Genomic DNA, 27,276 nt, shown 5'->3' on the forward strand with positions numbered 1-27,276 from the left:
AGCTCCCTTCCTGGGCGTCAGGTTGCCTGGCTGATTCCTGGATGCATTCTCAGAAGGGCACAGGCCCGCCCTCTCCTCTCCCACCTTGGGAGGGTCTCAGGATAGGATGGAGACGCCCCATCCCCCCTTCCCTCTCCACATTAATGATCACATTTCTGAAAGCGCCTGGAGGGGAGACTCCCAAACTCCTAGTCGCAGAGTTTCAGGCTGAGGATGAATAGATAAATAATGGCTTGCCAAATTAATTAATTATTTTATTAGCCTGAGTAATTATTAATCAGGTCATTAATCACCCAGCTGTGCACTATGAATAGTAATTACGTGTGTAGGGGGGTGTGCAGTGATGGAGCAGGTCATGGCTCTCAGGTCTGGCAGTGTCTATACCTTCTTCTGGTCCGAGGAAGATTTGGGAAGATTTGGGAAGATTTATGGGCCTCTGTGTCTCCCCTCAGCCTCGGGTCCATGCTAGAGACAGGAGCAGAATGGAGTCTAGTCGCATCCCTCGAAGGGCCAGGCTCTGATTTCACCCTCCAGGCTTGCCGAGTTCAGAGCTAGGGGCCTGCCGGTGCAGAACAGAAGAGAAAGGAAAATGCAGAGCACTTGGACTTGGGAGTGTGTGTGTGGGAACAGGGTGGGACCTGGTTGAGGGGAGGTCGAGATGGAGCGAGCCCCGAGTGTGACAGCAACTTAGTGAGACCCTCGTGTGTGTGCAGGTGTCTCCACAGCTGCACTGTGACCAATCATTTGATATGTGAAAGCAAGGCTGGGATTGACCCAACATTTTGCCTTTGAACCTGATGCTTTGGCAAAGTTACCGGAGACGAGAGAAAACACAGGAGACTGTGAACAGAGAGGGAGGAAGGGCAAGGTGAGGCTGAGTAGAGAGGACAGGAGGAAGGAGGCAAGGATAGCAGGGACTCTTTTTTTCTTTCTTTTTTGGTACTAGGGACTGAACCCAGGGGCACTTTGCCACAGAACCACATCCCCAGGCCTTTTAATTTTTTATTTGGAGACAGGGTCTTGCCAAGTTGCCAAGGGTCTCACTAAGTTGCTGAGGCTGGCCTTGAACTTGTGATCCTCCTGCCTCAGCCTCCTGAAGAGCGGCGAGGAGGATTACAGCCTGCACCACCATGTTCAGTTTAGAAGTCCCTTGGGACTTGGCACCCGGCCAACCCCAGGGTTCTGTATGTTTGTCTTGCTGGGTGCCTCTGGTTCCCTGCTCTGCCCCCTTTTCCACGCTCTTCATCCTACTCAGGACCGGCTCTCCACTGCAGTTTGGAATGCACTTCTGAATCTGTCTCCTGAGACTGTTTCCTGGGCTCTGTCCACTGCCCTGTGGGATTTGGGAGATGACATGAGGATAAAAATAGATGGTGATGTGGTGACAGGTTGCACATGCCCTTGACACAGGAAGTCATTTTGCAAGTATTACCTCCAGCCTTCCTATTGTTTGGAGATGACATCAACTCGGATCGGGGTGGGTCGGCTTCAGACAGCAGCGAGCTCTTAGCTCTCATGGGTGCCTTTTCCTTGGGGACCCCTTCTCCCTGGGCCAGAGGGTCCTGAGTCCTTTCCTTCCTCTGTTCACTTGCGAAGGGCCTGTGACCATGCTTTTATCTACTCTGGATTCCTCTGCTCATAGCCCACTTCACTCTCTGTTTATGGTCAATTTCACTCTATTTACAGTGGGTCTTGCTTTGTTTATGACCTGCTTGAAGTCAGTTCCATTTCTGGATCCCCAGTCCCTCTCCCATGCGCTGTTTGTTTATTCCTCTTCCCAGGGCCCTCTTTGCAGGCCCTTCCCCAAGACTCTGTTCTGGGAGGGCGCAGGAGAAGGGGAGGCCTGGGTCTCATAGCCTGGACCCCGCAGCTCCTGGAGATGGGGGCTGAAGAGAGGCTGCAGGCTGGCAGGGGCAGGTTCACCCCCCAATCTGTTCATAGGGACACCTGTGAAGGGGAATGAGCAGGAGGTGGCCCCCCAGGGCCCGAGAAGGGTTCCTAGGAGTCAAGCCAGAGAAGAGACCCTCACACACCCGACCCAGGCTGCTGTGAGAATATGGCCCTGTACTCTCCTGGGCCCCTGCCCCTGGGGGCCCTGTCCACTGGGCATCCCTGTTCAGTGTATCCTCTCAACAGAGCTCTGGGGGCAGGGCAGGGGGTCAGATGCAGGGGCAGCTTCTGACATGACAGAGCCTGTCATGAGATAAACATGGGCCTGGAACCCAGCCTCTTGTTTGGAATTCTTGGCGACTGGGGATGGTGGTGGTGTGGGGAGGGGGTAGTTGGTGGGAGAGCAAGCAGAGGGGGGAGGACAGACTTATGGGGGATGCAGAGAAAGTGGGGCCACAGCCCAGCACCCCTTGACATTGTTCAAGGACTTGTTGCTGATGGCATTGAACAAATGTGTAGCTCCCAAAGTCCCTTGGGATTGACTTACCCTCTTGTGGAACTGCCCAGTGCCCCTTCTGAGTGGGTACCTACTGGGCGGGAGCGAGAAATGCAGAGGATAGGGGTTCCCATCGCATCCAGGTGGACAGACAGGCTCTTCCTCAAACTCCTATCCCTCTGGGTAAAGAATTGGGGACTGCAGGAAAGTGTGAGGAGGCCCACATTCTGAGCTCTTCCTTCCAGCCCTCCCTGGGAAGTTCTGAGCCTTATCTAGAGGACGCCCCAGGGGGCTGGCTCCAGCTCTGCAAGGTCCTGACTGCACCTGCAAGAGACTCAGCTCGCCTTCTCCACCCTGCCAGGCTCCCACCCTTCCCCTCGGGGCCGTGGCCCCTCTTCTTTTCTCTCACTCCCTTCCCCTGCCCTACCTTGCAAACCTCTTTCAAGTCCCCTTGCATCTACCCAACATTTTTCTTAGCTAGGCCTCTGTCCTTGATTCTTACAGCCACAACCATCTGGGCCCTCTTCTGTGGTTCTTCCCCACAGATTTCAAAGTGGTTTTCTCAGACCCTTGGAACAGTGTCTGAGGACCTTCGGTTCAGGGGCTGGAGGGCCAGGGAGCACGCAGTTGCTCCCATTGCCAGCAGAGGGCAACGCACACACAAACCCGGGCAGAGGTGAGGTGGGCAGGCCTGGTGGCTGGCTCCCTGCTGAGAGGTGGGACAGAGGAAGCTTGTGGCCTTGGGGCTGCCTGGGGGCACAATTAGCGAAGCTTTCCTAAAGGGAAGGGAATCTGCAGTTCTTTACAAACTCTCTGATGGCTAATCATATCAGTTACATCGGTTACAATTGGAGGCAGGCGCTTTATATCTGTCAAATTCTCAAAAAATAACCACTATTTTCATTTCACAGAAGGGCAAACTGAGGTAGAGGAAAGTTAACTGATGTTAAGTCTTGTGCCCAAGGTCACAGAACAAGGAACTGGGAGAGGAGGGACTTAGAGCCCTCTGGAGGTGGCCCCTGCCTGGGGGGTCTGCCTCCTCCCTCCCAGACGCACAGCCAGGAGCCTGGAAGGGGCCTTAAGTGGTGGTGCACCCAGCCCCCTCCTTCCGGCACCCAGCAGGGTTCAAAGGAGGGGCTGGGAAGCTGGGCGGGGGACCCCTGCCCCCACAAGCCTCCCTCAGCCTGGCCAGATGCCTTTGGGGCCTGGAGACAAGGGCTGGAGAATGGGGCTGCCATAAACAGTGTCCGGGCTGCCCCGCGAGGCTGTAAAACCAGCCCGGCAGAGCCTGGAATGTGGAGGGATCCAGGAAGGATTTTCCGGCCTGGTCTGGCCTGATAGCATCTTTGGGGCCCTGGGGTCAAAGGGGAGCCCGCCTCCCTTCCCTCCCTCTTCCCAACCATCCTGCTGCTCTCTCCTTTCTCCTTGCCTGCCCCTCCTCCCCCACTCCCCATCTCCCTCCTCTGTTCTAGAGACTTCTATCCTGTTTCTGTAGCTGTGTGTCTGTTTCTGCCTCAACTTGGTCTCTCTCAGCCTCTTGTGTTGGGGGGTGGGTACAGCCCCACTGTGAACCCATTGGTCATGTCACTTTGGTACTTCTCAGCCTCTCTCCCTTCATCTGTAAAATGGGGATTCCTGCTAGCCCCTCTCCCAGAGGATGGACTGAGGCCGTTCAGCCAAGCGCTGAGGACAGCCCCTGGTTCATAACTGCTATCTGTTTACCTGTTAATTTATCTGATTTGTTCCCTGCAGAGGGATCTGGGTCAGCTATGGGCTTTCTTGGGCTCATCAGTTCTCACAACCTTCACCGCTATCCCGGAAGGATAGCAGTTTTGTGAGGTGCCCCCCCCCCCCCCCCCCCCCCCCGCGAAGGCTGGACAGACATCCCACCTCCCACCAGGCCAGGCCTCCAAGCCCGGCTCTGCAGGCCAGACCGCCATCCCTCCTCTGACCAGCAGGGGGCAGCAGACGCCAGGACTGGGATGCACAGGAAGGGTGTGTGCGCTCACCTGGCCCTGCCGAGGGAAGGGGCCCAGGGGGCAAAGCGGAGAGCTGGGAGCTGCTGCTTGTGGCCAGGCCAGTTAATTCCCAGGCGTCTCCCTCCTGGCCCTGTGCCTGTGTGTGTGAGGGAGAGGTGGGAAGGGAGTGTCCTGCCCTGTTATTACCCCTGTTGTGGCATGTGGAGGGGTAGTTGTGTGTACCAAACCACCAAATCAACATCTTAAGGCCTGAGGGACTCAGAGATTGTCTAATTGTTCAATCGCCTTATCTTCCAAGGAGGAAGCTGAGACCCAAGAGGGCAAACTGCTTATTCAGGCTTGCACAGCATGCTCCTGGCAGAAATTTTGGAATCCTCCTCCACTGTCCTTCCTGTGAAGTAGGCGTGTGTGCTGATCCATCCAGAACCTCAGGTCCCAGAACATGGGTCATCCACCACTAGAGCTGCCTCCTGGAAGTGCTCCTTTTTATCCTCCTCCATTTTAGCTCCCCCGCCTCTGCCCTGGCCCCTTCCTCTGACTCTGCTGACCGGAGGATGAAGGCGCTGTACCTTCTTCCCTAGAATCGAGGTGTCTGGAGATTGGGGCTCTTGTAATAATAATAGTAAAAGCTATTATTACTATAATTATGGCCTATATTAGTACAGTGATTATTGTCACATGCATCAGATCACCTAATTTCTTAATCCTTCAGCAACCCTCCAAGGGAGGGATTCTGACTGCTCCTGTCCACACATGAGAAATTGAGGCACAGAAAGATCCTGGATTTTACCCAAGGTCACACAGCCATCAGGTAACCAGGCTGCTCCAACCAAGCACCATATAGGACACATAATGAGTCCCTTACAAGAGTTCTGCCCACAGTCCTGAGAACCACTTTTGACTGCTAATTGGACCCTCACTGCATGCCAAGCACCGTGCCAGACGCTGTCACCTGATGTTGGCACTCATCCCCACGACAGCCCTGTGAGGTGGGTTCTGTGATCTTCCTGCTGTGGAGGAGGGAATGGAAGCCTGTTAGCAAGCAGAGGAGCTGGGCCTCTGACGGAGCTCTGGGTGGCTCTGTGCACTTGAGCCTCTGCTGGCATGATGCTCTCACCGGGGTCTTGTTACAATGCAAGGTGACCCAATAGGTCAGGTCAGGCCTGAGATGCTGCATTTCTTTTCCTTTCTTTTCTTTCTTTTTTTTTTTTTTGAGGGGGTACTGGATATTGAACCCTGGGGTGCTCAACCACTGAGCCACATTCCCAGCCCATTTTATATTTTATTTAGAGTCAGGGTCTCACTGAGTTGATTAGGGCCTCACTAAATTGCTAAGGCTGGCTTTGAACTTGTGATCCTCCTGCCTCAGCCTCCCCAGCCACTGGGATTATAGGCATGTGCCACCACCGCGGCTGAGTTGGTGCATTTCTTTCTTTCTTTTTTTCTTTTTTTTTTTTAAATATTTATTCTTAAGTTTTAGGTGAACACAATATCTTTATTTTACATTTATGTGGTGCTGAGGATCGAACCCCGTGTCTTGTGCATGCTAGGCGAGCGCTCCACCACTGAGCCACAACCCCAGCCCTGAGTTGGTGCATTTCTGCAGGTTCCTTGGGGGGGGTGTGTGTGGGGGCGGGGGGCACTGCTGGGACATGGACTCCTCTTCAAGTCTAAAGGTCTGGAGCACCTCCTCATCTTCCCACAATAAGCTTTCTGGGGTCCCAGAACTCTGTCTGCAAAATAAGAGGCTCCTAGGAGTCCAGATTTTCAGTTTAACCTCTTTTCACACCCCCTCCCCCATCCCTGCTCAACCTGAGATCATCTCTGAACGCTTGGCAGAGGGCTCTTAAAGTAGCAGATGGAGATGGTCTTAAAGGCTTCTCAATCTTCTCCCAATTTTTTTTTTTCTTTCGTTTTTGCCAGGGAGGTGGCGTCCTCCCTGGGTTGCCCAGGCTGATCTTGAACTCATGGACTCCAGTGATCCTCCTGCCTCAGCCTCCCAAGTAGATGGAACTGTAGATGCATACAGCTACATTCACCTCATTCTCCCAAATTCTAATGACTGGGGAAACTAAGGCCCCGGTGGCACCAAAGCATATTGCAGTAGATACAGGACTAGAACCCAGACTCCTGGCTCCCAGGAGGAGCTCTGGGATCTCCTCCTCTAGGAGTCCTGGGGAGGTCAAGTGGCTGGGGGGTCGAGGGCTGGGGGCTCCTCTGTGAGGCAGGATGATGGGTCCTTGCTTTAGGCAAGCACTTCAAGGGCACACCGGGGCATCTGGAAGCGGGTTGTCCTTCCTTTCACTGTCCCCATCCCTTCTGCCTTGGTTTCTCCCTCCTCCCCGGCCGCCCTCTCTGTTCCTCGCTATCTCTCTTTTGGAGTCCTGGCGTCTCATCCCATCTCTGTTCTCTGGTTGGCTCTCAGCCACCTATTTCCGGCCCGCCAGGCCTCCAGATCACAGGTGTGACTTTGAATGGTCATTGCCCAATTTGCCTGGCTCGCTCCACTGTCCGTTCTCAGCTTAGCCTCATCTTCCCGGTGACCTCTTCCCCCGTGGCTCTCTGCAGCAGGAGACCTTCAGGGCCGATGACACTGCCAAGCTGACAGCGAGGGACCTCCCTATCTCAGAGGGCCAAGAGCAAGAGGGGCCTATTCAGCCTAGGGACATGGGCTCCCTCTGGACCCAGCCTGGATAGGGGACCCCGAAGGCACCCTTCTGCATCCTGTGGCAGCGTTCCTGTTGATTCTCTCCTGGTCTCTGGCTGGGTGTGAGGTCTGCCCTTGGTCTGCCATGCCATTGGCACTGCCAGGCCTCCTGGGGGCCTGCTGACCCATGTTTACCTGGACGATGAAGAGGCCGACGGCTCACCAAGGTGACCCTGCCCCAGAGCTTGCCTGCAGATCTGGTCCCTGATGGAGCCCAGATGGTGGGGACGAAGTGGGAATCCTGTGTCCTGGATTCCAGCTCCTTGTGGGACTCAGAAGGGAGGGGTGGAAATAGCAGGAGGACCTGGACTCCCCCAGGGACTCCCAGGGAGTTCCTGCTTCCGGGTGCAAGTCTGGAGGAAATGACCGCAGTCACTCATTCCACTCCTGAGGAGCACTTGCCATGGGTTAGGTGCCAGGATGGGCATCAGACACTTGGCTTCAACTTAGGTCTTGGTGACTGAAAGGGGACGGTCTGCTGGGCACAGTGGCGCAAGCCTGTAGTCCCAGGGACTCAGAAGGCTGAGGCAGGAGGATCTCACGTTGGAGGCTAGCCTGGGCAATTTAGCAAGCCCCTGCCTCAAAATAAAAAATAAAAAAGGTTGGGGATGTAAGAGGTAAGGCACCCCAGGTTCAATCACCTGTGCCACCCGGGTGGGGGAAGAGAGCTGTCAGCACCTGGGTTGGAGAGTGGGAGGGGGCCCCAGCAGAGTCAGGACTGAGTGGCAGAAACAGGGACTTCCTGATGTGGGGGGCCGAGAAGGGCCTGCAGGACCAGCGAGCGGCCTGGAACCTGGGTGTCTGCGGATGGTGACCTGGCAGGTTGCTCAGCCCCTCCAGGCCCGTATTCCTCTGAGAGGTGACAGCACGAGGCTGAGTCAGCAGTTCTTGGGAGATGACCTAAAACATGTGGGGGAGTCAAATCCAGGTTCTTACCCAGTCCCTCCCACCCCAAGATCCAGGAGTTCTGGGGTGGGGACCCGCCTGGTCCTGATGGGTGGCCAGGTGACAGGTGGTGGAGCTGGGCAGCACCTCCCAGGGCCCCTCCTGCCAGGCTGCAGTCCAGAGGAAGCCAGAATTTGACTTCCTATAGGAAGGGCACCCAGTGACGTTCATTTGGCCCCGAAGGCACTATTGTTCCCACCTTGGGAAGGAAGCTGAAGACCAGGAACAGGCCTGGGCCTTTTCTACCAGAGGCCACTACCACTTCAGTTCTGTACCTTTTTCTTTTAATATTTTTTTAGGTGTGGATGAACACACAGCATCTTTATTTTTCTGTGATGCTGAGGATGGAACCCAGTGCCTCACACGTATGAGGCAAGAGCTTTACCACTGGGCTACAGCCCCAGGCCCTTTTCTCCGCTGCATTGGTTTCCCCTCTTATTTGCGAGTATGGGGTGGAGGTGGGGGAGTGGTGCTGGGGATCCAATGGAGGGCCCGGGCACTGCACCACTGAGCCACACCCCATCCTGGTTTTGATGGACAAGTCTCCACCCACATCCGGCCTGCTTTTCTTCCTCTGTCATCTCCAGTTTCTAATAATCTAAAATATTTTCAGAAAGTGTCTTCCTTGACCCTTTCGTGGGAAGCTCTCCCTGTCATCTGTCCCAAGTCATCCGCCCCCATGTGGAGCCCATATTCCCTGATCCTTCCCCACAGATGGGGAGGAAGAGGATTATGAGATTCACCTCTGACTATCACCTGCTCTACCTGCCTAATCCAGAATAATCTCCAAGGAGAAGTGCTTTCCCAGTTTTCAATCCCAGCAGGAAGAACTGAAGTTAGATGCCTGGAAGAACTTCCCAATAGCTGAAGAGAGCAGTTCGAAGATCATGGGAGAAAGACTGGTTTCTACCCAGGTCTGTAATCCTCTTCTGTCCCTAGTTCCCCCTTTCTGTGTACCCCTCAACCCCAGTTAGGGTGCCTCTATACCCATCTCATAGCCTCATCATGAATGCTGGCAGAGGGGACCTAGGTCACAGGCTCTTCAGGGCCCTGCGGAAGGGTTGGCCAGGACCCCTTCTACCCTGCCTTTGCCCTGCATTTCTGCTCTGAGACCTGCAGCCTTACCACTCACTCTGACCTTCCAGCATGTTCCCCACGGGGCCATGAGAGTCCAGGGCTGGACGTGTCTGTGCGGAGAGGTCTGGGTGGAGCCAGGTGAGCGGCTGTCCAGGGATGTGCGCTCACCTGGGTGGCCCAGCAAGGCTCTGCCGCTGCCCTGGAGCCGGCTGGCGGGACAAGTCTGAGCCTGCACAGCCCAGGGGAGCCGCCGGCATGGTGGGCTGACGCTCTGACACTTGGTCTTCGCTGACAGGGGCCCTTCTCCCCTGGGGGCTGGCCAGGTGGCTGCCCGCTCTGGTGCTGATCTGCACCACTGAGGTCCCACCCTCTGGAAGATGGCATGGGTGTCTGTTGGGGAACCTCTCTGGGTGTCCTTCTAAGGGCTCCAGAGGGGCGGATCCAGAGGGGCGGGACCGTGGGTCCTGACCCCACCTTACAGACAGCCCCAGAGCCCCGCCCCCGGCTCCTGGCCCCTCCCCCAGACCTGAACTTTTGCAAACTATTCCACGCTGTTCCCGTGGAGGACGGTTGTGCTTTTGGTCCTTCCCTCCCCCCTGTAAGGGAGTTTGGATCCTTTTACCACGTGAGGATGTGCCCAGGGTCGCCAGCTGGGGGTGGCCGACTGAGGTCTGTGGGGCTTGCTGGTCTCCCCTCCCCTGCTCGCTCCCCGGCTGCACCCTGACCTGGGGCCTCGGGACCGGCGCTGCTCCCTGGGCCTCTCGGAAACCGGGCCCCCTCCCCTAGTCTCCCAGAGCCCAGTGCAGAGCCGGCCTGCGGAGGCAGAGATGCCTGCCCTTCCCCAGTATGGTCACAAGGGGGCTCAGGGATCAGGTTTTTCTTCCTTCGACTGGAGTTGGGAGAATTCCCAGCCGCACCAGCCTCGTGGAGCTTCTCTGGAAGCGCTGCAGCCTCCCGCAGCTGCCACAGAGGGGTCTCTGCCAGCCCGAGAGGCAGCCAGAGGGGGTGCGGACTTTGGGCTTCAGAATCCCATTCCAGTATTCCTTCCTTTTCTCAGTCAGAAGTCCTCCCAGTTGTCTGCCCCCTGTTTCTATTGCCACTGGGGGTGGGGTGGGGAAAAATAGAATGAACCACCCTTCTTCTTTTGTGTTATGATTTCTTCTTTTGTGTGATTTCCCTACCCAAGACTAGAGGGGAAGCACTTGTTCTCTTTCCAGTCCCTTGACCATTAGAGTTCACACTGTGATCTCCTGTCACTGCTGAGGACTGAATAGACAGCAGCAAGAAAGATGTAAGCCAGACATCAGGAAGGACTTCCTCCCAGAGAAGGCCATGAACAACAAGAGTTTGGGTAAACGAAGAAAGCTGAACATAGCGAAGTTTCCTGTTCCCCTGGAGGGAGGCTCTGGTTCTGTGGGTTGGGGAGAGTCCTCTGTGGTCCATAGTCCCCACCTTCAGTTCCTTGCAGGCAAGAGGCAGGGCTGAGTGCAGTTGCTGGCTGCTGTGCACCCCTGAGCCTTACAGAACCAGGGACACTGCAGGACCCCTGGGCCTTGGGGGCTCTTGGGATGTGGACGAGATCTGTGGGGTTTTTTCAAAGGGATGAAAGGGGAAATCCTGCGGGCTCCCTCTCCTGACCCGCGATGCTGGCGGAGGGGAGGGTGGCAGGAGGGAGTGGTTTCTGCGCCCATTTTAAATGTGTCCTGAGTCTTCAGATGGTTGGACTGAGCGCCACTGGCTCAGCAGGAAAGGCCTGAGCAGGGCACTCGACCACCACTCCACCCTGCTCAATCCCGAGGCCCCTGTGTCCCCTGCCTCCTCCTTGTCCCTGCGATGCCCAGAGGTTCCTGGGTGGCGCAGAGCAGGCTCAGGGGCCAGAGCTGCCTCGGACAGAACAGTGCTCTCTGGCTCAGCCCCGCCCTGCAGGAAGGCGGAGGGGACACCTGGAGGGGACACCTTCTGGACCAGTGCGGAAAGCACTTCCGCCTTCTGTCCCTGCCCAGCCTGGATGTGTCCATTTCCCGGGCAGAGAAATAGGGGCAGGAGTGACGCTGGGGTGGACACGATGGGGACAAGCTCCCATCCAGCTGGGGGGTCCTCCTTCCCAGCTCCCCCCGGCCCTCCTCCCCTCCCCTCCCCTCCCCACCCCACCCCAGCTCTCCTCCCCCTTCAGCTCTCTCCTCCTCCCCCTCCCTCACTAGGAGTCAAGCCGGGTGGAGGAGTATCTGGGACTAGAGAGGTGCTCCTGCACCCCTGGGGCATCTGGGCTTCCCTGGCCACTTCCCTGGTTCCTGCTCTTTCTTCCTGACTTCCCCCAGGGTTGATGCTTCTGTTCTGTGGGCCTGGGAAGGGGGAGGAAGACGGGGAAAAGTCTGGCTCAATTAAATAATGCGTGTGTGTGTGTGTGTGTGTGTGTGTGTGTGTGTGTGTGTGTGTACAGGCGTTCCTCAGGGAGTGAGCTGAGCAGGCCCAGTGATCCCTGCCCTTGAAGGACCTCCTTAAGGAGGCAGCTGGGCCGATGGCGTGTGATCCTGCTTCAGGGAAGGCTTCCCAGAGGAGGCACAGACACTTAAGGGATGAACTGGAGTTTACCAGGCCCTTGAAGGGTGGGGATAGAGGCAGTCCCATCAGAGCCACCCCGAGAACTTAAGGGAGTCCCAGTAGCCCTGTAGGCTGGCGAGCAGTCAGGTGGGCCGCTGCGGGCCCTGCTGGTTAGCTTGCCGGGCACTTGCATGGAGAGATTCAGAGCCAGGCATTGGTCCTGTCTGAATGAGTGACGGGGGAAGGGGGGACTTGGGGACATTGAGGAGAGTGTCCTAGGCCCCCATGGTCTCCCTGCTTGCTGGGAAACTTACCTGGCTGGTCCTGGGCCTCAGTTGACTCATCTGTAAAATGGGGAGGGTGAAGCATCTTCTCCTTAGGAAAGACAGACCATGTCGTTTCTCCAAGTGCCTGTCACACAGAGAGCTGCTGCATGGTCATTGTGGGCTCCTGTGACCAGGACAGCCTTCGTGGAAGGCTTGAAAGGGTGGCTAATGTTGAGATAAACCGAGAAGGGTGGGCAAGGCCGGGAACTGTGTGGATGAAGGTCAGAAGCTTCAGGAGTGAAGTCACGTGCAAGGACAGCCTCTGGCCCTGTGGGGCAGGAGAGGAGGCACTGCTTGGCATGGGGGGTGACTTGTGCCCTTGGGAGGTGTCTGAGGAAGAGCAGCAGCATGCGAACCCCCCCATGGCCATCCCCAAGGTCTTGGGGGCCAGACTGTTAGAGAAAGCCCCAAATCCAGGCCCCAATGGGTCTTCGGGGAAGGCTGGAAATCAGGAACATGCAAATGACATGCAAATGACATGCAAATCGACCGCACCAGGCACCCAGGCCTGGGGGGCAGTTTTTTTGGGTTTGAGCTGCAGGCTGGGGGCCACGGTTCCTGTGCCCTTCCCCGCCTAGCCAGGGCTCCTCCTGCCAATGGCCAAGCCTGTCCAGAGAGAGGACACAGTCCTACACTACTTTTGCCTTCTCCAGGCCTGGGAGCTGTCCCCAGGCTGGGCCTTGGCCTCTCCTGTCCTGGAGGACAGCCCTTGCTGTAGGAACTCCCAAAGCTCCAAGTGTCTGAATGTCCCCGAGGGAGAGAGTACTGCAGGGCAGGGCAGAAAGGCCACCTGAGGCGGAGTGGTGAGGAAGGTCGCAGTGGGGGGACTGGAGGGCGAGGGGCCGTGAGCAGGGAGGGCCAGGGACACAGCTTTAGGGGATAGTGCGGAGAGTCAGGCTCAGCAAGGAATGAGCCCCGAGACCCCAGACACATTCCAGCAGAGACCTTGAGTGACAGAGGCAGGCGGAGAGCGGCCTCTCAGTGTGCAGCCTGGGACCATCGCCTCTGCCACTTCCTCTCCCCTGCCTGCCTGTCTGCCTGTCCCAGGCTGACGGTCCCTTTGTCTGTCTAGCTCTTTGTTTGCCCATTTCCCTCCCAGTTCTCCTTTCTTTCTCTTTGGCTGTCTTTCTGTTGCTCCAGACCTTGCTCTCGGTCACCGCCCTCTGCTTATCACTCCAAGGAGAGAAAACTTCCTTCTAGTCCTTGCCCTTCCTCCTCCTGAGTTTGGGTCTCCATTTCCTCCTCTCTCCACCCTTTGCCTCCTATCAGGCATGTTTGTAAAATTCCGGGAATGTGAACAGGTGACTACATTTGTGATTGCTTAGGCATTGTAACAAAGGGTTTAATACATGTGAGGGGCCATGCTGCTCGTCAATCTTCTGAGGACAAAGTGAGATGAAAATGATGACTACAGCATGAGGCGCAGTAGTTAGACATTCAGAAGAACTTCCCCAAAGGGAGGTATAGGATATATTACAGCAGGTCAACTGGAGGAGGCTAAACAACCACCTTCTCGGTCTCCATGGCAGGAGGATGGGCAACATGACCTTCCCGAGTCTGCGCTAAGAAAAGGTCTTTTTTTTTTTTTTTTAATATTAGTTGTAGATGGACAGAATGCCACTGAGCCACAACCCCAGCCCAAGAAAAGGTCTTTTGATGTGAGGTAGCAGAGATGGGCAGGAGGCTAAGGTTCCACCGTGGCCATCCCCTCTCCTAGGCTCCCACCTGCACAGCCTCTCCTGTGTCTGGGGAGAGGCCCTGGGAGGGGAAGGGGTGCGGAGGAAGTGCCCTGTCCCCACCTCCACCCCGTTTCCCCACCATCTTCCCAAGCTCAGGACCACTCGCCCCCGCCCCCGCCCATGCATGAGAGATGGCTGCTGGGGACGGAGTGATGTATGTAATGCAGATAAAATGTCAGCAATTCTAAATGGGTCCGGAGCTGCAGCCGTGGGGGGGTGGGGCGCGGGCGGAGCAGGGGGAGAGGGAGGAAAATGAGCCGCGGGTCCTCGCGGGGGAGGGCGCGGGGCAGAGCCCCCTCCCCCAGCGGGGCCGGTGGGGGGGGGCGGCCCGGGAGGCGGGAGCCCAAATGAGATTTTGAAGAGGGAGCTGGAGGGCGGGGGCGGGGCGAGGCGGGGGCGCGGGCGAGCTGCTGATGTATAGCGGTTTCATAACTTCCTCAGTATTAAAGGCAGGTTCATGGGGAGGGCAGCGCCATTAATCACCAGGCTGAATGGGGCTGGGATTTGCTGAGAGGCGCGCTTGCTGTCTGCTGCGCCTGCCCGGCTCAGGGCGGGAGGGGGCAGGCAGGGATGCCCCTCCTGAACCCCTGAACCGGGGGGCGAGACCCCGGGACGCTGCTCTGGGTGTTGGGCAAGAGGGTCCTGGGAGGTAGGGGAGGGCGGGGACGGGGGACCCTGCCAGGGAGGAGCAGGATGAGGAGGGTTGGGGCAGGGGCTGGATCCAGGAAGGGGGAGGCAGGGGCTGGGGGGGGATGATGTGGGCAAAGGCTGAGGGAACCCTGGGGGAGAAAAAGTGGGGAGGGACGATTTTGCATTTGAACATGAAATTGATCACATGTAAATATAATGCAAATGACATGCAAACGAGCTTGGGATTTCTCTGGGTCCACAGCTCAGGCGTTCTCTTTCTTGGACTGAGAATCGGGGCCAATTTGCATCCAGTTCTGTGCCCAGGGCCTCGTGTCTTCGTTATTAATATTTGCAGAGGGAGAACTCAAGGTCTCACTTGTGAAGGGGGTTGTTGGGGAGCCACCGTGAGGCTGCCTCTCCAGGCTCCTTGGGAGAGGGTGAGGCCACGCCCAGGAGTAGTGACATCAGGAAAACTGACACTTCAGAGCCACAGGGAGGGAGCCCAGTGGTCTGACTCCGGACTGACTTGAACTGGTGCGGGCAGGAGAGGCGGAGACTCTGCAGGGAGGCAGGAAGATGGAGAGAGCAGATCCCCACAGTGCACTTGACAGGCCTGAGCAGATACATGGAGGATGTGACAATGCCTTCTGAGTCCCCTGTGGTGGGCACTGTCATCCTCTCTTTCAGGTGGAGAGCAAAATGGTCACCCTGAGATTCAGAGAGGCAATGATCTTCCTAAGGTCACACTGCTGGTGAGTGCCAGACCCCCAAATTCAAGTTTCCTTGGAAGTTCAGTGCTCCCGTCAACCTGCCCTAAGACACCACTGGCAGAGAGGAGACCAAGATCACCCAGATGGTTTTCCCAGGGAGAGATCTGTCCATTGCACTCCAGATATGCCGGCCACTGTGATGTCCCCAGTAGTAATTTGTGGTAATGGGGTACTATGTTTGTACTTCCCCTTAAAAAAAAGTCGCCCTGGGCTAGGGTTGTGGCTCAGAGGTAGAGCGCTCGCCTAACATGCATGAGGTTTGATCCTCAGCACCACAGAAAAATAAAGATATTGTTATAACTAAAAATAAATATTTTTTGAAAAGAAGTCAATCTACTATAAGATCTTCCATGAATGAGATAAAAACAAAACCGAGCAGGCATTCATGTTTTCCAGTTTTTTTTCTTTTCTTTTTATTTTTCTGTGCTAGAGATCAAACCCAGGACCTTAGATATGCTAAGCAAGTGTTCTACCACTGAGCTACACCCCCAGCCCTCCACTGGTATTTATTGAGCACTTATTAGGTACAAGATAAGGGCCTTTGCTCCGGAGGAAGTTTGAGTGTTAATCCCCCAGAACACACAATCCAGCTTAGAATCATGAGGAATTTCAGCAACAGCTGGTGACAGTGGTCAGCAGGGAGGTACAGGCAAAGGGGAAACCAGGGAATGCTTCCAAGGGAGGTGGCATTTGACTTGGGCCATGGAGAATGGGTAGAATGTATTCAATGGCAGAGTGCAAACAGTGTTCCAGGCCAGGTATAACAGGCGCTGTTATGCAAAGGCAGGAGAGGATGAATCAGTCACTCTTCCTCAAGTGCTGGAACTTAGGGTGTGTGGAGGGCTGTGAGGGGGTCAAGTTGAGAGGGTGAGGGGTGGGTCAGGACACCAGGGGGCTGGAAGGCCAGGTCTGGGACATGGAAGTCACCTGGAGGCCAGCTGGGAGTAGGCAATTGGGTAGGTCATTCAGTCAGTCACTGGCTCATTCAACAACCGTTTATCAGACACCAACCAGTGCCAGGACTATCCTGGTAGCTCAGCAGGCAGAGATGGGAAGGATGTGGTCCCTCTCTTCAGGAAGTTCAGTCAGGCCAGGCATGTGGCACATGGCTGTGATCCCAGCTACTCAGGAGGCTGAGCAGGAGGATTGCAAGTTTGAGGCCAGCCTCAGCAACTAAGTGTGACCCTGCCTCAAAGCAAAAAATAAAAAGGGCTGGGGATGTGTCTCAGCGGTAAAGTGCCCCTGGGTTCAATCCCCAGCATAAAAATAATAGGTCCAGGACTAGGGTTGTGGCTCAGTGGCTAAGCACTTGCTTAGCATGTGTGAGGCACTGGGTTCGATTCACAGCACTGCATATAAATTAGTAAAATAAAGGTCCATTGACAACTAAAAAAGAAAAAAAAAAAGGTTCATTCAGCAGCAATGTCCTTAAAATGGGGATGAAGGAGTAGGTCCCTCAAAGTGTGACTGTGAGGGCTAAATGTGAGAATCCACATGAAGTACTTAGTGGCATGTGGTGTAGAAGGAGCACTCAGTAAATGTCAGCTTTGTTATCATCCTTATTTTCACCATTTAAAAAAAAAATTTTGGTACTAGGGATTGAACCCAGGGGTATTTTACCACTAAGCCACATCTCCAGCTCCCCCCTTTTTGGGGGGTATTGGGGATAGAACTCAGGGGCACTTGACCACTGAGCCCCATCCCCAGCCCTATTTTGTATTTAGAGACAGGGTCTCACTGAGTTGCTTAGCACCTTGTTTTTGCTGCAGCTGACTTTGAACTTGTGATCCTCCTGCCTCAGCCTCCCAAGCCATTGGGATTATGGTGTGGACCATGGCACCCAGCTATCCCCAGCCCTTTTTATTTTGAGACAGGGTTTTGCTAAGTTGCTGAGGCTGGCCTCGAACTTGAAATCCTCTTGTCTCAGCCTCCAAGTTACTGGGCCTACACGCGTGCTCCACCATGCCTGGCTCTTATCACCATTCTTAAAGGTGTGGATGGAAGGGTGGAGGCAGGGAGAGGGATCAGCATCTGTGGCAAAACTTGGGGTGGGGAGGTGGAGTGGTCCAGTGTAGGTAGGAAGAAGAAAGTTTCAAGAAAGCTCTGAAAAGGGTAAGGGGAAAGAGAAGGCAAGTGACAGAGTCAGACACTAGGAAAGGGTGGCCTGGGAGTACCACACGTGGGGACAACAGCCATCCTTCGGTTCAAGTCTCTGCTGTGTTCCTGGGTCCCAGGAGTGTGGGAGCAGGGCCCAGGTGGCGGGCAGGCTGGTCGCTGGGGTTCTGGGGTTCTCTTCCCATTTGGCTACTTGGCTGCTGTCCCAGACCCAGCTTGCCGCCTCTTCTCAGCTGCTTGATTTGGCTCCACCTGTGGGAGATCCTCTTCTCACTCTGCCAAAATCTAACTTCCATCCTTTCTGCTGCAGGACTTGGGGATCAATTCCGTTCCCTTGGCTGTCTGTCGGTCTGATGTCTGTGTGGTCTCCTCAGGATAATTGCTCTGGACAAGTGTAACACCACTCAGACAGATTGTCCTACCTCCTGGCCCCGACATCTCCCACCACTGAATCAAGCCAAATTACCCAGCCCCCCCCCCCCAGCCTGGGGCTCTGGTGAAATCCGATTAGTGAGGAGAGAGCTGTGCTGAGCTGACAGCTCCTCCGATAATTGCTTCCCAAGTAAGCGATGCAAATCCACCCACCCACCCGGCTCTGCTCCTCTGCGGGGACCCAGGCATCCAGCCCCAGGAGGTGGAGGATGCCTGAGTTTGGGAGACTTGAAGCTGTCACGTGTCCCCCGTTAGGTGGGCATTAATTGGTGAAGCTGGGCTCTGCTGCCTTGGGGCTGAGGTAGGGGTAAGGGGAGGAGAGGCTGAGCCAGGGATCCCACTGGCTTTGCATTTCTGTCCTCTCAGTCCTTGGAGAAGAGACCTATGTACCAGTTTCCCTGTAGGTAGAAGGAAGACGTGTGGAAGACGCAGACCAGCAACATCCGAAGCAAAGAGCCGTTACGAAACAAATAAATGAACCAATGGCCTAGCCCTCCTGGTTCTTCAGTTTTGGAAGAGAGGTGGGAATGGGACCTGGGGTGGGGAAGCAGACAGCCTCCTCCATCTGTAAGTCCCCCACCCCCAGGCTGGAGAAGGACATGGAGGGTTAAGTCCTGACAGAAGTGGAGCCGAGCTGTGAGACGAGGTGTCTGGAGGCTTGATCAAGCTTTGAGACTTCTGAGCCTGTGCCAAGGATGTGTCCTTGGGATGCAGTGGCCCTTGCTCACTTCAACATCAGGAACCCCTCTCCGCTTCCCTAAGGCACGGTACTTTTTAAGGACCTCTTAATATAGCCCTTTCTTTTTTTAAAAAATATATATTTTTTCCAGTTGTTGATGGATGTTTATTTTATTTTATGTGGTGCTGAGAATCGAACCCAGTGCCTCACACATGCTAGGCCAGAGCTTTACCACGGAGCCACAACCCCAGCCAATACCTTTCTTACTGTATATCTTTCTTTCTTTTTTTTGGTTTTGGTACTGGGGATTGGACGAGAGCTTTGTGCATGCTAAACACACACTCTGCCACCGAGCTACACCCCAGTCCTCCTTTTGACGTCTTTACCTCAAGCTCTTCCCTTCTCTGGCCCCTTCAACCCATCTCTTGCTGACCTTGGAGAACTGAAAAATACTTTCCTTGCAATCCTGAACTTCCACCCCCAAACTTCACTCACGCAGGTCACTGTCTTTGTTGAACTCCTCAGGGATGAGTAGCCCCATCTTGTCCTATGTGCTTTGGTATCTGGTATGGCATTATGGCCCAGATCTTGGGTACTTAGTTCAGTATCTGCCTGAGACCCTGGATGCGGTAATAACAGCAATTAACCTTGATCAAGCTTTGAGACTTCTGAGCCTGTGCCAAATTCTGCTTCAGGGAGCACAGATTCTGTGCTAGGCATTGTTGGTTTTCCCCCTGGTTCTGGGAATTGAGCCCAGGGGTGCTCTACCACTGAGTTATATCCCCAGTCCTTTTTTATTTTTTTATTTTGAAATGGTCTTGCTAAGTTGTTGCAGCTGATCTGAAACTTGCAATCCTCTTGCCTCAGCCTTCTGAGTAGCTGGGATCACAGTTGTGTGCCACCATGCCACCATGCCTGGCTGTGCTAGGCAAAGCGTTAAGTACCTTACGTAATTGAGTCATTTCATCATCATTACAGAAGATACACTTTTACAAAAATTATCCCATTACATAGCTGAAATAACTGAGGCCCAGAGGAATTAAGTAACTTGCCCAAGGTCACCCCTAGGAAGTGGCAGGGCTGGGATACAGATACAGGCGGCCTGATGTCACAGCCCGTTCTTTTTCCTCTTCGATGCTCTTTTAAGGTTTGTCGGGCTGAGAGAGGGTCCAGGGTAGTGGAGTTGGGAAGGTAGCTACCCTGGAAATTAAATATCAGAACGCCCTTCAGGGTTCCCCAGGGAGCTGACCAGGACGACACCTGGTCGTCCAGGGAGGGGAAAACATGGCTTCACTTTCTCCAATATCCAATTTCTGTTTTCTGCAAGCAGAGGTCCTGCAGCTAAGCCTTCTCCACTGGAGAAGCATGGAGGCAGGAGAAGAGCTGAACAACCTGTCTAGAAGCTGGAGCTGGCAGTCAGAGCTAGGACCTCCAGAGGCCGATAGATGGCGCTCGTGGCCCAACACAGCCCCAGTAGCCCGAGAAACTGAAGGGAAACCATGAGCGTGTTAACCCCTTCCCCACCGGGCTCAGGGCTGAAAAGCAGACTAGGGAGCCGCCGGGGCCCCTCCCAGCCCAGGTGATCCAACTCTGCAGCTTCTTTCCCAGGTCACAGCCTAAGCCTGTTTCTGCTTCTGCCTTGAAGGTCCTATCCTTTCCAGAGGGCCAGGAGATTAAGAAATGGATAAGGGTGAGTGGAGGGCCCGCCTAAGCCCATGTTTCATCTTTTGGGCTCTCTCTGTTGAAAGTTTCTGGGTCTCTGCTTCTAAGCATCTTCACTTTAGGAGACTTCCTCACCCCGACCTTCCCTGAGAGACCTACCAGGTGGTGAGAAGCAGCAGGGGTTAGAGATAGAAAGGGCCCCCAGATCCCTTTGGGGTCAACTGTGGTAACTCCCTGTGGACTGCCCAAGCCTTGTCTTTTTGGGGGGGAGGTCCTGGGGATTGAACTCAGGGGCACTCAACCAATGAGCCAAATTTCCAGCCCTATTTTGTATTTTATTTATTTTTTAAGGTTTGTCAGGCTGAGAGAGGGTCCAGGGTGGACATTAAGTAGAGTATTTAGAGACAGGGTCTCACTGAGTTGCTTAGTGCATCACTGTTGCTGAGGCTGGCTTTGAACTCTCAAGTCTCCTGTCTCAGCCTCCTGAGCCACTGGGATTATAGGCATGTGCCACCGCGCCCAGCACCTCAGCCTCTCTTTATATCTGGACTCCCTATCTCTGAGTTTCCTGGGGTGGATAGGCTTTAGGGACAGAAAGAGTTATCTAATTCTTCTAGGAAGTTGAAATCAGGGGAAGGGGCTCTTGGGAGTTATCTCCTTGCTTGTTACTCATTTTACCCATTATTGTCCTGCCAGAGGCAGATTTGGAGTGGCGAGGGGATGCCAGGATGATAAAGTGTGGAGTGTGAAGTGTGAGACAAGCGAGTGGCAGAGGGTAAGGTGGGAAGGAGGGTGTCTAAGGGATAGTGGAGATCCTAGAATACTTTTTAAATATATATTTTTAGATGTTGATGGGCTTATTTTATTCATTTATTTTATGTGGTGCTGAGAATCGAACCCAGTGCCTCACACATGCTGGGCAAGTGCCTTAACACTGAGCCACAACCCCAGGCTGATCCTAGAATTCTTAAACAGTGAGATGACACCACAATGAAGTCCCTCCTCCCCTTATTTTTGTTCCGAAACACACAAATGCATAGATATGAGGAGACAGCAGAGCCCGTTCTAGAAGCTTCCTCTTACTTCAGTCATTCCAAAGAAAAAAGCAAAGATAGGGAGATATACACAGAAGGTGACAGAGTCACACAGATACAGAGAGGAAGTTGAATAAGAAACTAGAGATAGTGATAAATTTACGTAGGCAGAGAGACGCAAAGACCCAGAGTCGGGGAGAATCTGGTACACATTAAGGCTCAGGAAATAATAGATTTCATGAGGTGGATGATTAATTCAGTTTCCAAAGTCTTGCAGGGGTAGGGATGGTTTCTCACCTCAATGTCAGAGGGTCACTGCTTATAGCTCCCTGAAGCTCCTGCTGTACCCATTAAGTTTTCGTCTGTTGATGGGCTTGAAAAAGGGGTAGCATCCTTGTTCACTCATTTCTTCCTGTTCTTGGGTTCACTGGTCTCCTGCCCTCTGCCCACAGGGAGACATTTCTTTGGTGTTCAGAGTCCTGGTTATGCTCAGACATGTGTGCAGGGGTGGGGGTGGGAGGAATTCAGACGATAATTAGCCTTAGGGGGTTTCTAGATTAATGAAAGTCTTATAATCAGGACACAGAAACAAATCGGGATAGAGGACAAGAACAAAACTATGAATTGAACAGATTTGGACATTGGTACACTGTACATTGGTACAACTGGATGAGGAGGTGGGGGAATGGATTATTAGGTGCAGCTATGGGATTAGGATTGATCAGGGAAGGCTTCTGGGCAGAGTATTCAAGAGGGAAGATTTGGAAAAGGGAGATTTGATGGTTAAACTTGTATGTCCACTTGCATGGACAGGGATACACAGACAGTTTATAAAACATTATTTCTGTGTATGTCTGTGAGGGTATTTCTGAAAGAGGTCTGATTTTGAATTGGTAGACTATCAAAAGATCATCTTCATCAATGTAGCTGGGCATCATCCAATCTCTTGAGAGTCCAATAGAACAAAGGTGGAGGAAGGGCAAATTTTCTCTCTTTATGAGATGGAATCTCCATCTTCTCTTGTCATTGGAGACCTTTCTGAAGGCCTTGGCTCTCAGGCCTTCAGGTTCTGGACTTACATCAGCAAGCTTCCCTGCAACTCCCCCATTCAGACTTGGACAGAATGACATCACCAGCTTTCCTGATTCTCCAGCTTACAGAAAGTTCATCAGCAGATGGTGGAAATTCTTGGCCTCTGCAGTCCTGGTACCCAATTCCAATAGCAAATCTACTCATATAGATAAAAAGATAGATAGCCTATTGGTTCTGTTTTTCTGGGGGAACCCTGACTAACATAGAAGATTATAGGGCTAGGCAGATAGCATAGCAGAAGAAGGAGAAAAGTCAAAATGGTAAATCTATAAGAAGGGTTTGTACAGTAATGGGGGACGCTTATTGCCAAAGAGTTGTGAGGAGATGCCAGAAATGTCTTGGTACGTATTCTATATATAGTAACGGCTCCTGGAGGACTGAAAAGGAGAGCTCATACCTGGAGCAGCAGGGGGACTGGAAATGGTCTTTAGCCACTGTCAATACCCTCAGATGGGTGAAGGACTGGGAATAGTTGGAGCTTCCTGATAGTTGTGAGTGAATTTTAGAGTTAGGACCTTACAGAGCCCGGCCCCTCACTTTTCAAGACGTCTTGATTCAGCCCTGATGATAGGAATAAACTACAATTCCCAGCGGCGCTTAGAATTATTTTAGCGCGCCTTCCGGGGATTTGTGTATTTCCGGCGGAAGTGGCTCAGGCTACGCCAATCGCCTCCCCTATATAGTTTAGACTACGACTCCCACTGTCCTTTTCGCCGGGCGTGGGGGGACAGGAACCGGAAACAGATGGGGAGCTGGTCCAGGTGAGGGAGCGGGAGGCCGGGAATCTGGGGCGCAGGGGCAGGCTGGGGGCTCTCAGGGTCCTCGGGCGGAGCCGACCGGTTGTTCCGAGTGTCTGTTCTTTGGGGCCTTGGCTCCGTCTGAAGCCTGCTCCGGCGCAGGGGCAGCAGAGCCTGGGGAACCGCCTGGGAGGCCTGCGGGATCAAGGCTTTCCCGTCGGGCGGAGCCCGCGGGCGCAGGCAGAGGTTTTGTCTGGTGCTGCTGTCGTCTGCCTCTTCGGAACCAGAAAGAGAGGTGAAATAGCCTTTTTGAGTCCATGCTCTAATTTTTTGGCTTAAGGGTTTGCTTATTTTCCCTATGGATTCCTGGAGTGCCTGCAAGGGGCAGGGTGGTGGCTAGTGTCTTGGACTTCTAATAAACTTCCTCGACTTGATTCCAATCTGAAGTCTAGCGTTGGTGGCCACACTCATCTCCGCTGCCTTTGCACTTAATATAATTTGACATGGACTAAAAAAAAGGCTATTTCACCTCTCTTTCTGGTTCTGAGGAGGCCAACAACAGCACCAGGTAAAACCTCCGCCTGCGCCCATGAGAAAGCCTTGATCCTGCAGGCCTATTTTATAAAGCATCGACATTTCTTACGCCTTTGATTCTTGGAGAATTTAGGTAGAATTATCAAATCCTTCCTTTGGGCTCCTGTAATGTTCTATACAGGATGTTAAAGCTCAAGTTATACTGGTTTACTGTTAGTTGTTTCTCTGTCCTCTTACAGTAGTTTGTATCTTACTGAAAGCCTGAATTTCATTTGAATTTCTTCCCCACCAAGAGAGCCATAGTGCCTGTCAAATAAAAGATTCAAATATAGGGAAAAAATTAACAGCTGGTAATAGATTGATGGCATATGTGATTTTCATAGAGGAGAGTTAAATGCCTTGCTCAAGAGCACTTTCTTAAAAATGAATGAACTGATGATAGACAGTTGACTTCTACCCTGTCTTCCTATCAGATCAGGCATTGAAACTCTGGAACATTGAAAATAAGGGCTTGTCACTTTTGCATACCCCATTCTTGCTGTCTTCAGCTCAGATCTCTAAATGCAAAGGTCTCTAGATCCAGCTTAGACTTCAGAGACATCCTAGAGTTAGAGCAGTTATCCTTTAATGTTGCAAAGCATGGTAACCTGAATCATTTGCACCTATCACACCTTTTCACCTTCCATATGAGCCACATGGACTGATCAGTTAAAGACTTCTGTGATCAGACTTGAAAACTTCTTAAGTTGGGCTTCTGAATTTTTTTCTTCTTTTTCCACTTTTCCTAGGCTAGGATCAAAACACAACAACCTGATCTGTCAACCTATTGTGTCAATCTTGAAACAACAACCTCATCTGGGGAAGAGGTTGTACTTGACTTGTCTGGAGATTGAAAAGGAGTAGTCCCTGCCCTGTGGGAGGCCCACATGTGATGGAAACACACTCAGAGCCTGGAAAACTGTGAGAAGCAAGCAGAGTGCCAAGTAAGCAACTGAGCTTTGAATGAACTGATGATAAAGAAGCAGAGAAGTGTTGGTTAGCACTGGTTTCCCGGCGATGGGCTTGCCTAGCATGTGCAAGGCCCTGGGTTCAGTTCCTAAACACCACAAAAACTAAAGTAAAACACACACACACACACACATACATATACATATACCTTTTTTTTTTTTTTTTTTTTTGTACTGGGGATTGATCTCAGGGGCACTTGATCACTGAGCCACATCCCCAGCCCTATTTTGTATTTTTTTTAGAGACAGGGTCTCATTAAGTTGCTTAGTGCCTTGCCATTGCTGAGGCTGGCTTTGAGCTTATGATCCTCCTGCCTCAGCCTTCTGAGCCACTGGGATTACAGACATGCGTCACTGCACCCAACCATATACATTTTGAAAAAAGGCTACAGATGTCGTTCAGTACTTGAGTGCTTGCTAACATGCTCAAGGCCTGGGTTTGATCCCTAGCATGTGTGTGTGTGTATGTGTATATACACTCATAAAATAATGGTTCTTTGGTAGAAAGTATTTTATTCTTTTTAGTGTACATGACAGTAGAATGTATTTTGACATGTTATACATACATGGAGTACAAATGATAGAAAGTATTTTTAAACAAGATTGGTAAAGTAAGGATGGCCAGCACTGAACAAGTGTTTGTTGAGTACTTTATAAGGACCAGGACCTTGAATTATGGAGGGAAATTGAACAGGGCCTGGCTTATTACCTCCCAAAGCCTAATTGGGGAGGCAAGGTGTGAATTTGTGAAGATTCCACTAAGCATGGTGACATGCCTTCACTAACCATCAGAATCACCTTGTTTAAAATGCAGATACTCAGGCCTCACAGCCTCCCTTCTTGTGTGTGGGGTTGGGAATCTATGGCAAATTCCCCAGTGTTCTGATGAGATAAGACTTTATCAAAGGGTGGTTTGAACTTCATTTTGGAGGCTGGGTATCATTTGGATATGTGGAGGGGTGGGAAAGTCATAATCCAAGTTGACTGGATGGCTATGGAATGATGTCTGGTTAACTCAAGGAATCTATTTGGTTGGGATTTTAGTAATGGCATGTGCATGGTTTTGGTAGTTTTGGTATGGAAGCTATTTTGTAATTGTAAGTGGAATGGTCAGTTTGGAACAGTGGGTTTGGATAGGAATGCTGGGAAGGAATGGCTTTGCAATTAACTCCCTTTTCTTCCCTCTTTCTCCCATTCCTCTGCTCACCTATATATAACATCTCATTTCATCCTTATAACAGCACTATGAAGTGGGTATTATTATTCTTAGTATTTGGATGAAGAGACTTGAGGCCCTGTCCACGGTTGCATTGCTTGCAAGGCTGTTCTGAGTCTGGTAATCATCCTACTCACCACTGAGGAATCTTGAATGTGTGAAAGAAATTGGGCTTGGGCTAAGGGCTTGTAGAATTAGGGGGGTGGTTGATAAAACCATCTAAAGCAAGATGAGAGTGGGTGGTTGAGAGCATAGTGTGGGTTCAAATTCCAGCTTCATTACTTTCTTACTATGTGACCCTGGGCAATTGCTTGATCTTGCTAAGCCTCAGTCTCCTCACTTGTAACATGGGAGCAATAATACCCACCTCATGGGGTTGTTATGAAGATCAATGAAGTGTACCTGGCTTAGAGCAATTGCTCACCACCTGGAAGCTATTGTAATTAGCCTTCGCAGATCTCTGGGCTGTGGCTGTGCACCTGCATCTCATTCATCAGCACAGTGGTTTCCAGGACACAGCCATCCTGACTGGACTTGTTTTAAGGATGACATTGTGCAGAGAGGATGCCACCAGTAAATGTGTATTGAAACCTACTGTATGCTCAGCATGGCCTAGGAGCTAGTGACTCAGACTCATGCCTAATGGAAGGAGGTTTGGAGTGGGGGATGGTTGGTGGTTTTGGCTCATTTTCTCTGGGTGAATAAAGAGGAAGGAAATTAAAAGTGGGGAGGAGAAGATCTTTCATTATCAAGAACTGAGGTGAGCTTGGGCTTACTGGACAATTGATGGATTACTAACACGATTTCCTAGGTCTCTTCTGAGCCCAGGAAAATGGTAGTAGGGTCCCTACCCAGCATAGATTTCTTCCACTCTGGGCTGAGGGCTGATGAGACCTCTGTCCTCCTCTATTCCAGGTGACAGCAGCATGGCTGTACCCCAGGCTTTCCCACTGGGGCCCCTCCACGAGCCTGTAGGTGCCCTGATGGAGCCCCAGCTATGTCCTCAAAGCTTGGCTGAGGGCTTCCTGCAGGAGGAGCTTCGGCTTAATGCTGAGCTAAGGCAACTGCAGTTTTCAGAGCCTGTGGGCATCATCTACAATCCAGTGGATTACGCATGGGAGCCACATCGCACCTATGTGACTCGTTACTGCCAGGGCCCCAAGGAAGTGCTCTTCCTCGGCATGAACCCGGGACCTTTTGGCATGGCTCAGACTGGGGTAAAGGGCATGGTTTCCCCTGGTGGGTGGGGTGGAAGGCTCCAAGGTGGATGCTTGGCTGGGTGTGCTGTGGAGGAGGAACATGTACAGGGCTGTGGATGTGATTGGATCCTCCCCATACACACACTGGCTCCTGTGGTCTCAGACACTCTCTTGGCCTTTCTGCCTGTAGTTAACCAAACACATTAATGGTAGTTCCGTTTCCCCTGTGAGTTGTCCACTAATTGCATCTGAGAGCTCTTCCTTCCGCCATCCCCCATCTTTACCTTCCCTTCCCGGATCTCCCCTGTCCCGAGAGTGGTTGGGGTCAGGAGGGGGACTGCTGGGTCCTCAGGGAGGACTGATTGGCAGGGTGGGTATGTAAGAAAAGCAGGCATTTGGGCAGCCTGGTTCTGTTTCTCAGCTGAGGAGAGATTCAGAATAGCTAGGCTCCAGGGCCCATCTGCTTTCC

The 27,276-nt window shown here is 52.8% G+C and overlaps 1 protein-coding gene and 1 long non-coding RNA gene across 12 annotated transcripts in view; one reads left to right on the top strand and one right to left on the bottom strand.

The window, feature by feature from the left end:
* Positions 1-233: 233 nt before the first annotated feature.
* LOC144364826 (uncharacterized) lies at positions 234-12,224 on the bottom strand. Its single transcript, XR_013422898.1, has 2 exons — positions 11,950-12,224; positions 234-559 (listed from the first exon to the last, which is right to left on the bottom strand). It is a non-coding gene; the product is annotated as an uncharacterized LOC144364826 (long non-coding RNA).
* The window catches only part of Smug1 (single-strand-selective monofunctional uracil-DNA glycosylase 1), a 48,218-nt gene continuing 29,770 nt past the window's right edge, over positions 8,829-27,276 (top strand). For 6 of the 11 annotated variants that reach the window (XR_002483941.3, XR_013422894.1, XM_040280528.2 and 3 more), the window contains exons 1-2: positions 22,789-22,875; positions 24,174-26,825. Coding sequence is in view for 8 of the 11 variants with exons in the window: in XM_040280528.2 (XP_040136462.1) it covers positions 26,496-26,825 (330 nt within the window). In the remaining 3 variants the exon portion in view is untranslated. The other 5 variants (XM_078014520.1, XM_005325071.4, XM_078014519.1 and 2 more) reach the window with 5 other exon arrangements.

The sequence above is a fragment of the Ictidomys tridecemlineatus genome, chromosome 6, assembly GCF_052094955.1.
Source record: "Ictidomys tridecemlineatus isolate mIctTri1 chromosome 6, mIctTri1.hap1, whole genome shotgun sequence".
In the NCBI taxonomy this organism is placed as follows: domain Eukaryota; kingdom Metazoa; phylum Chordata; class Mammalia; order Rodentia; family Sciuridae; genus Ictidomys; species Ictidomys tridecemlineatus.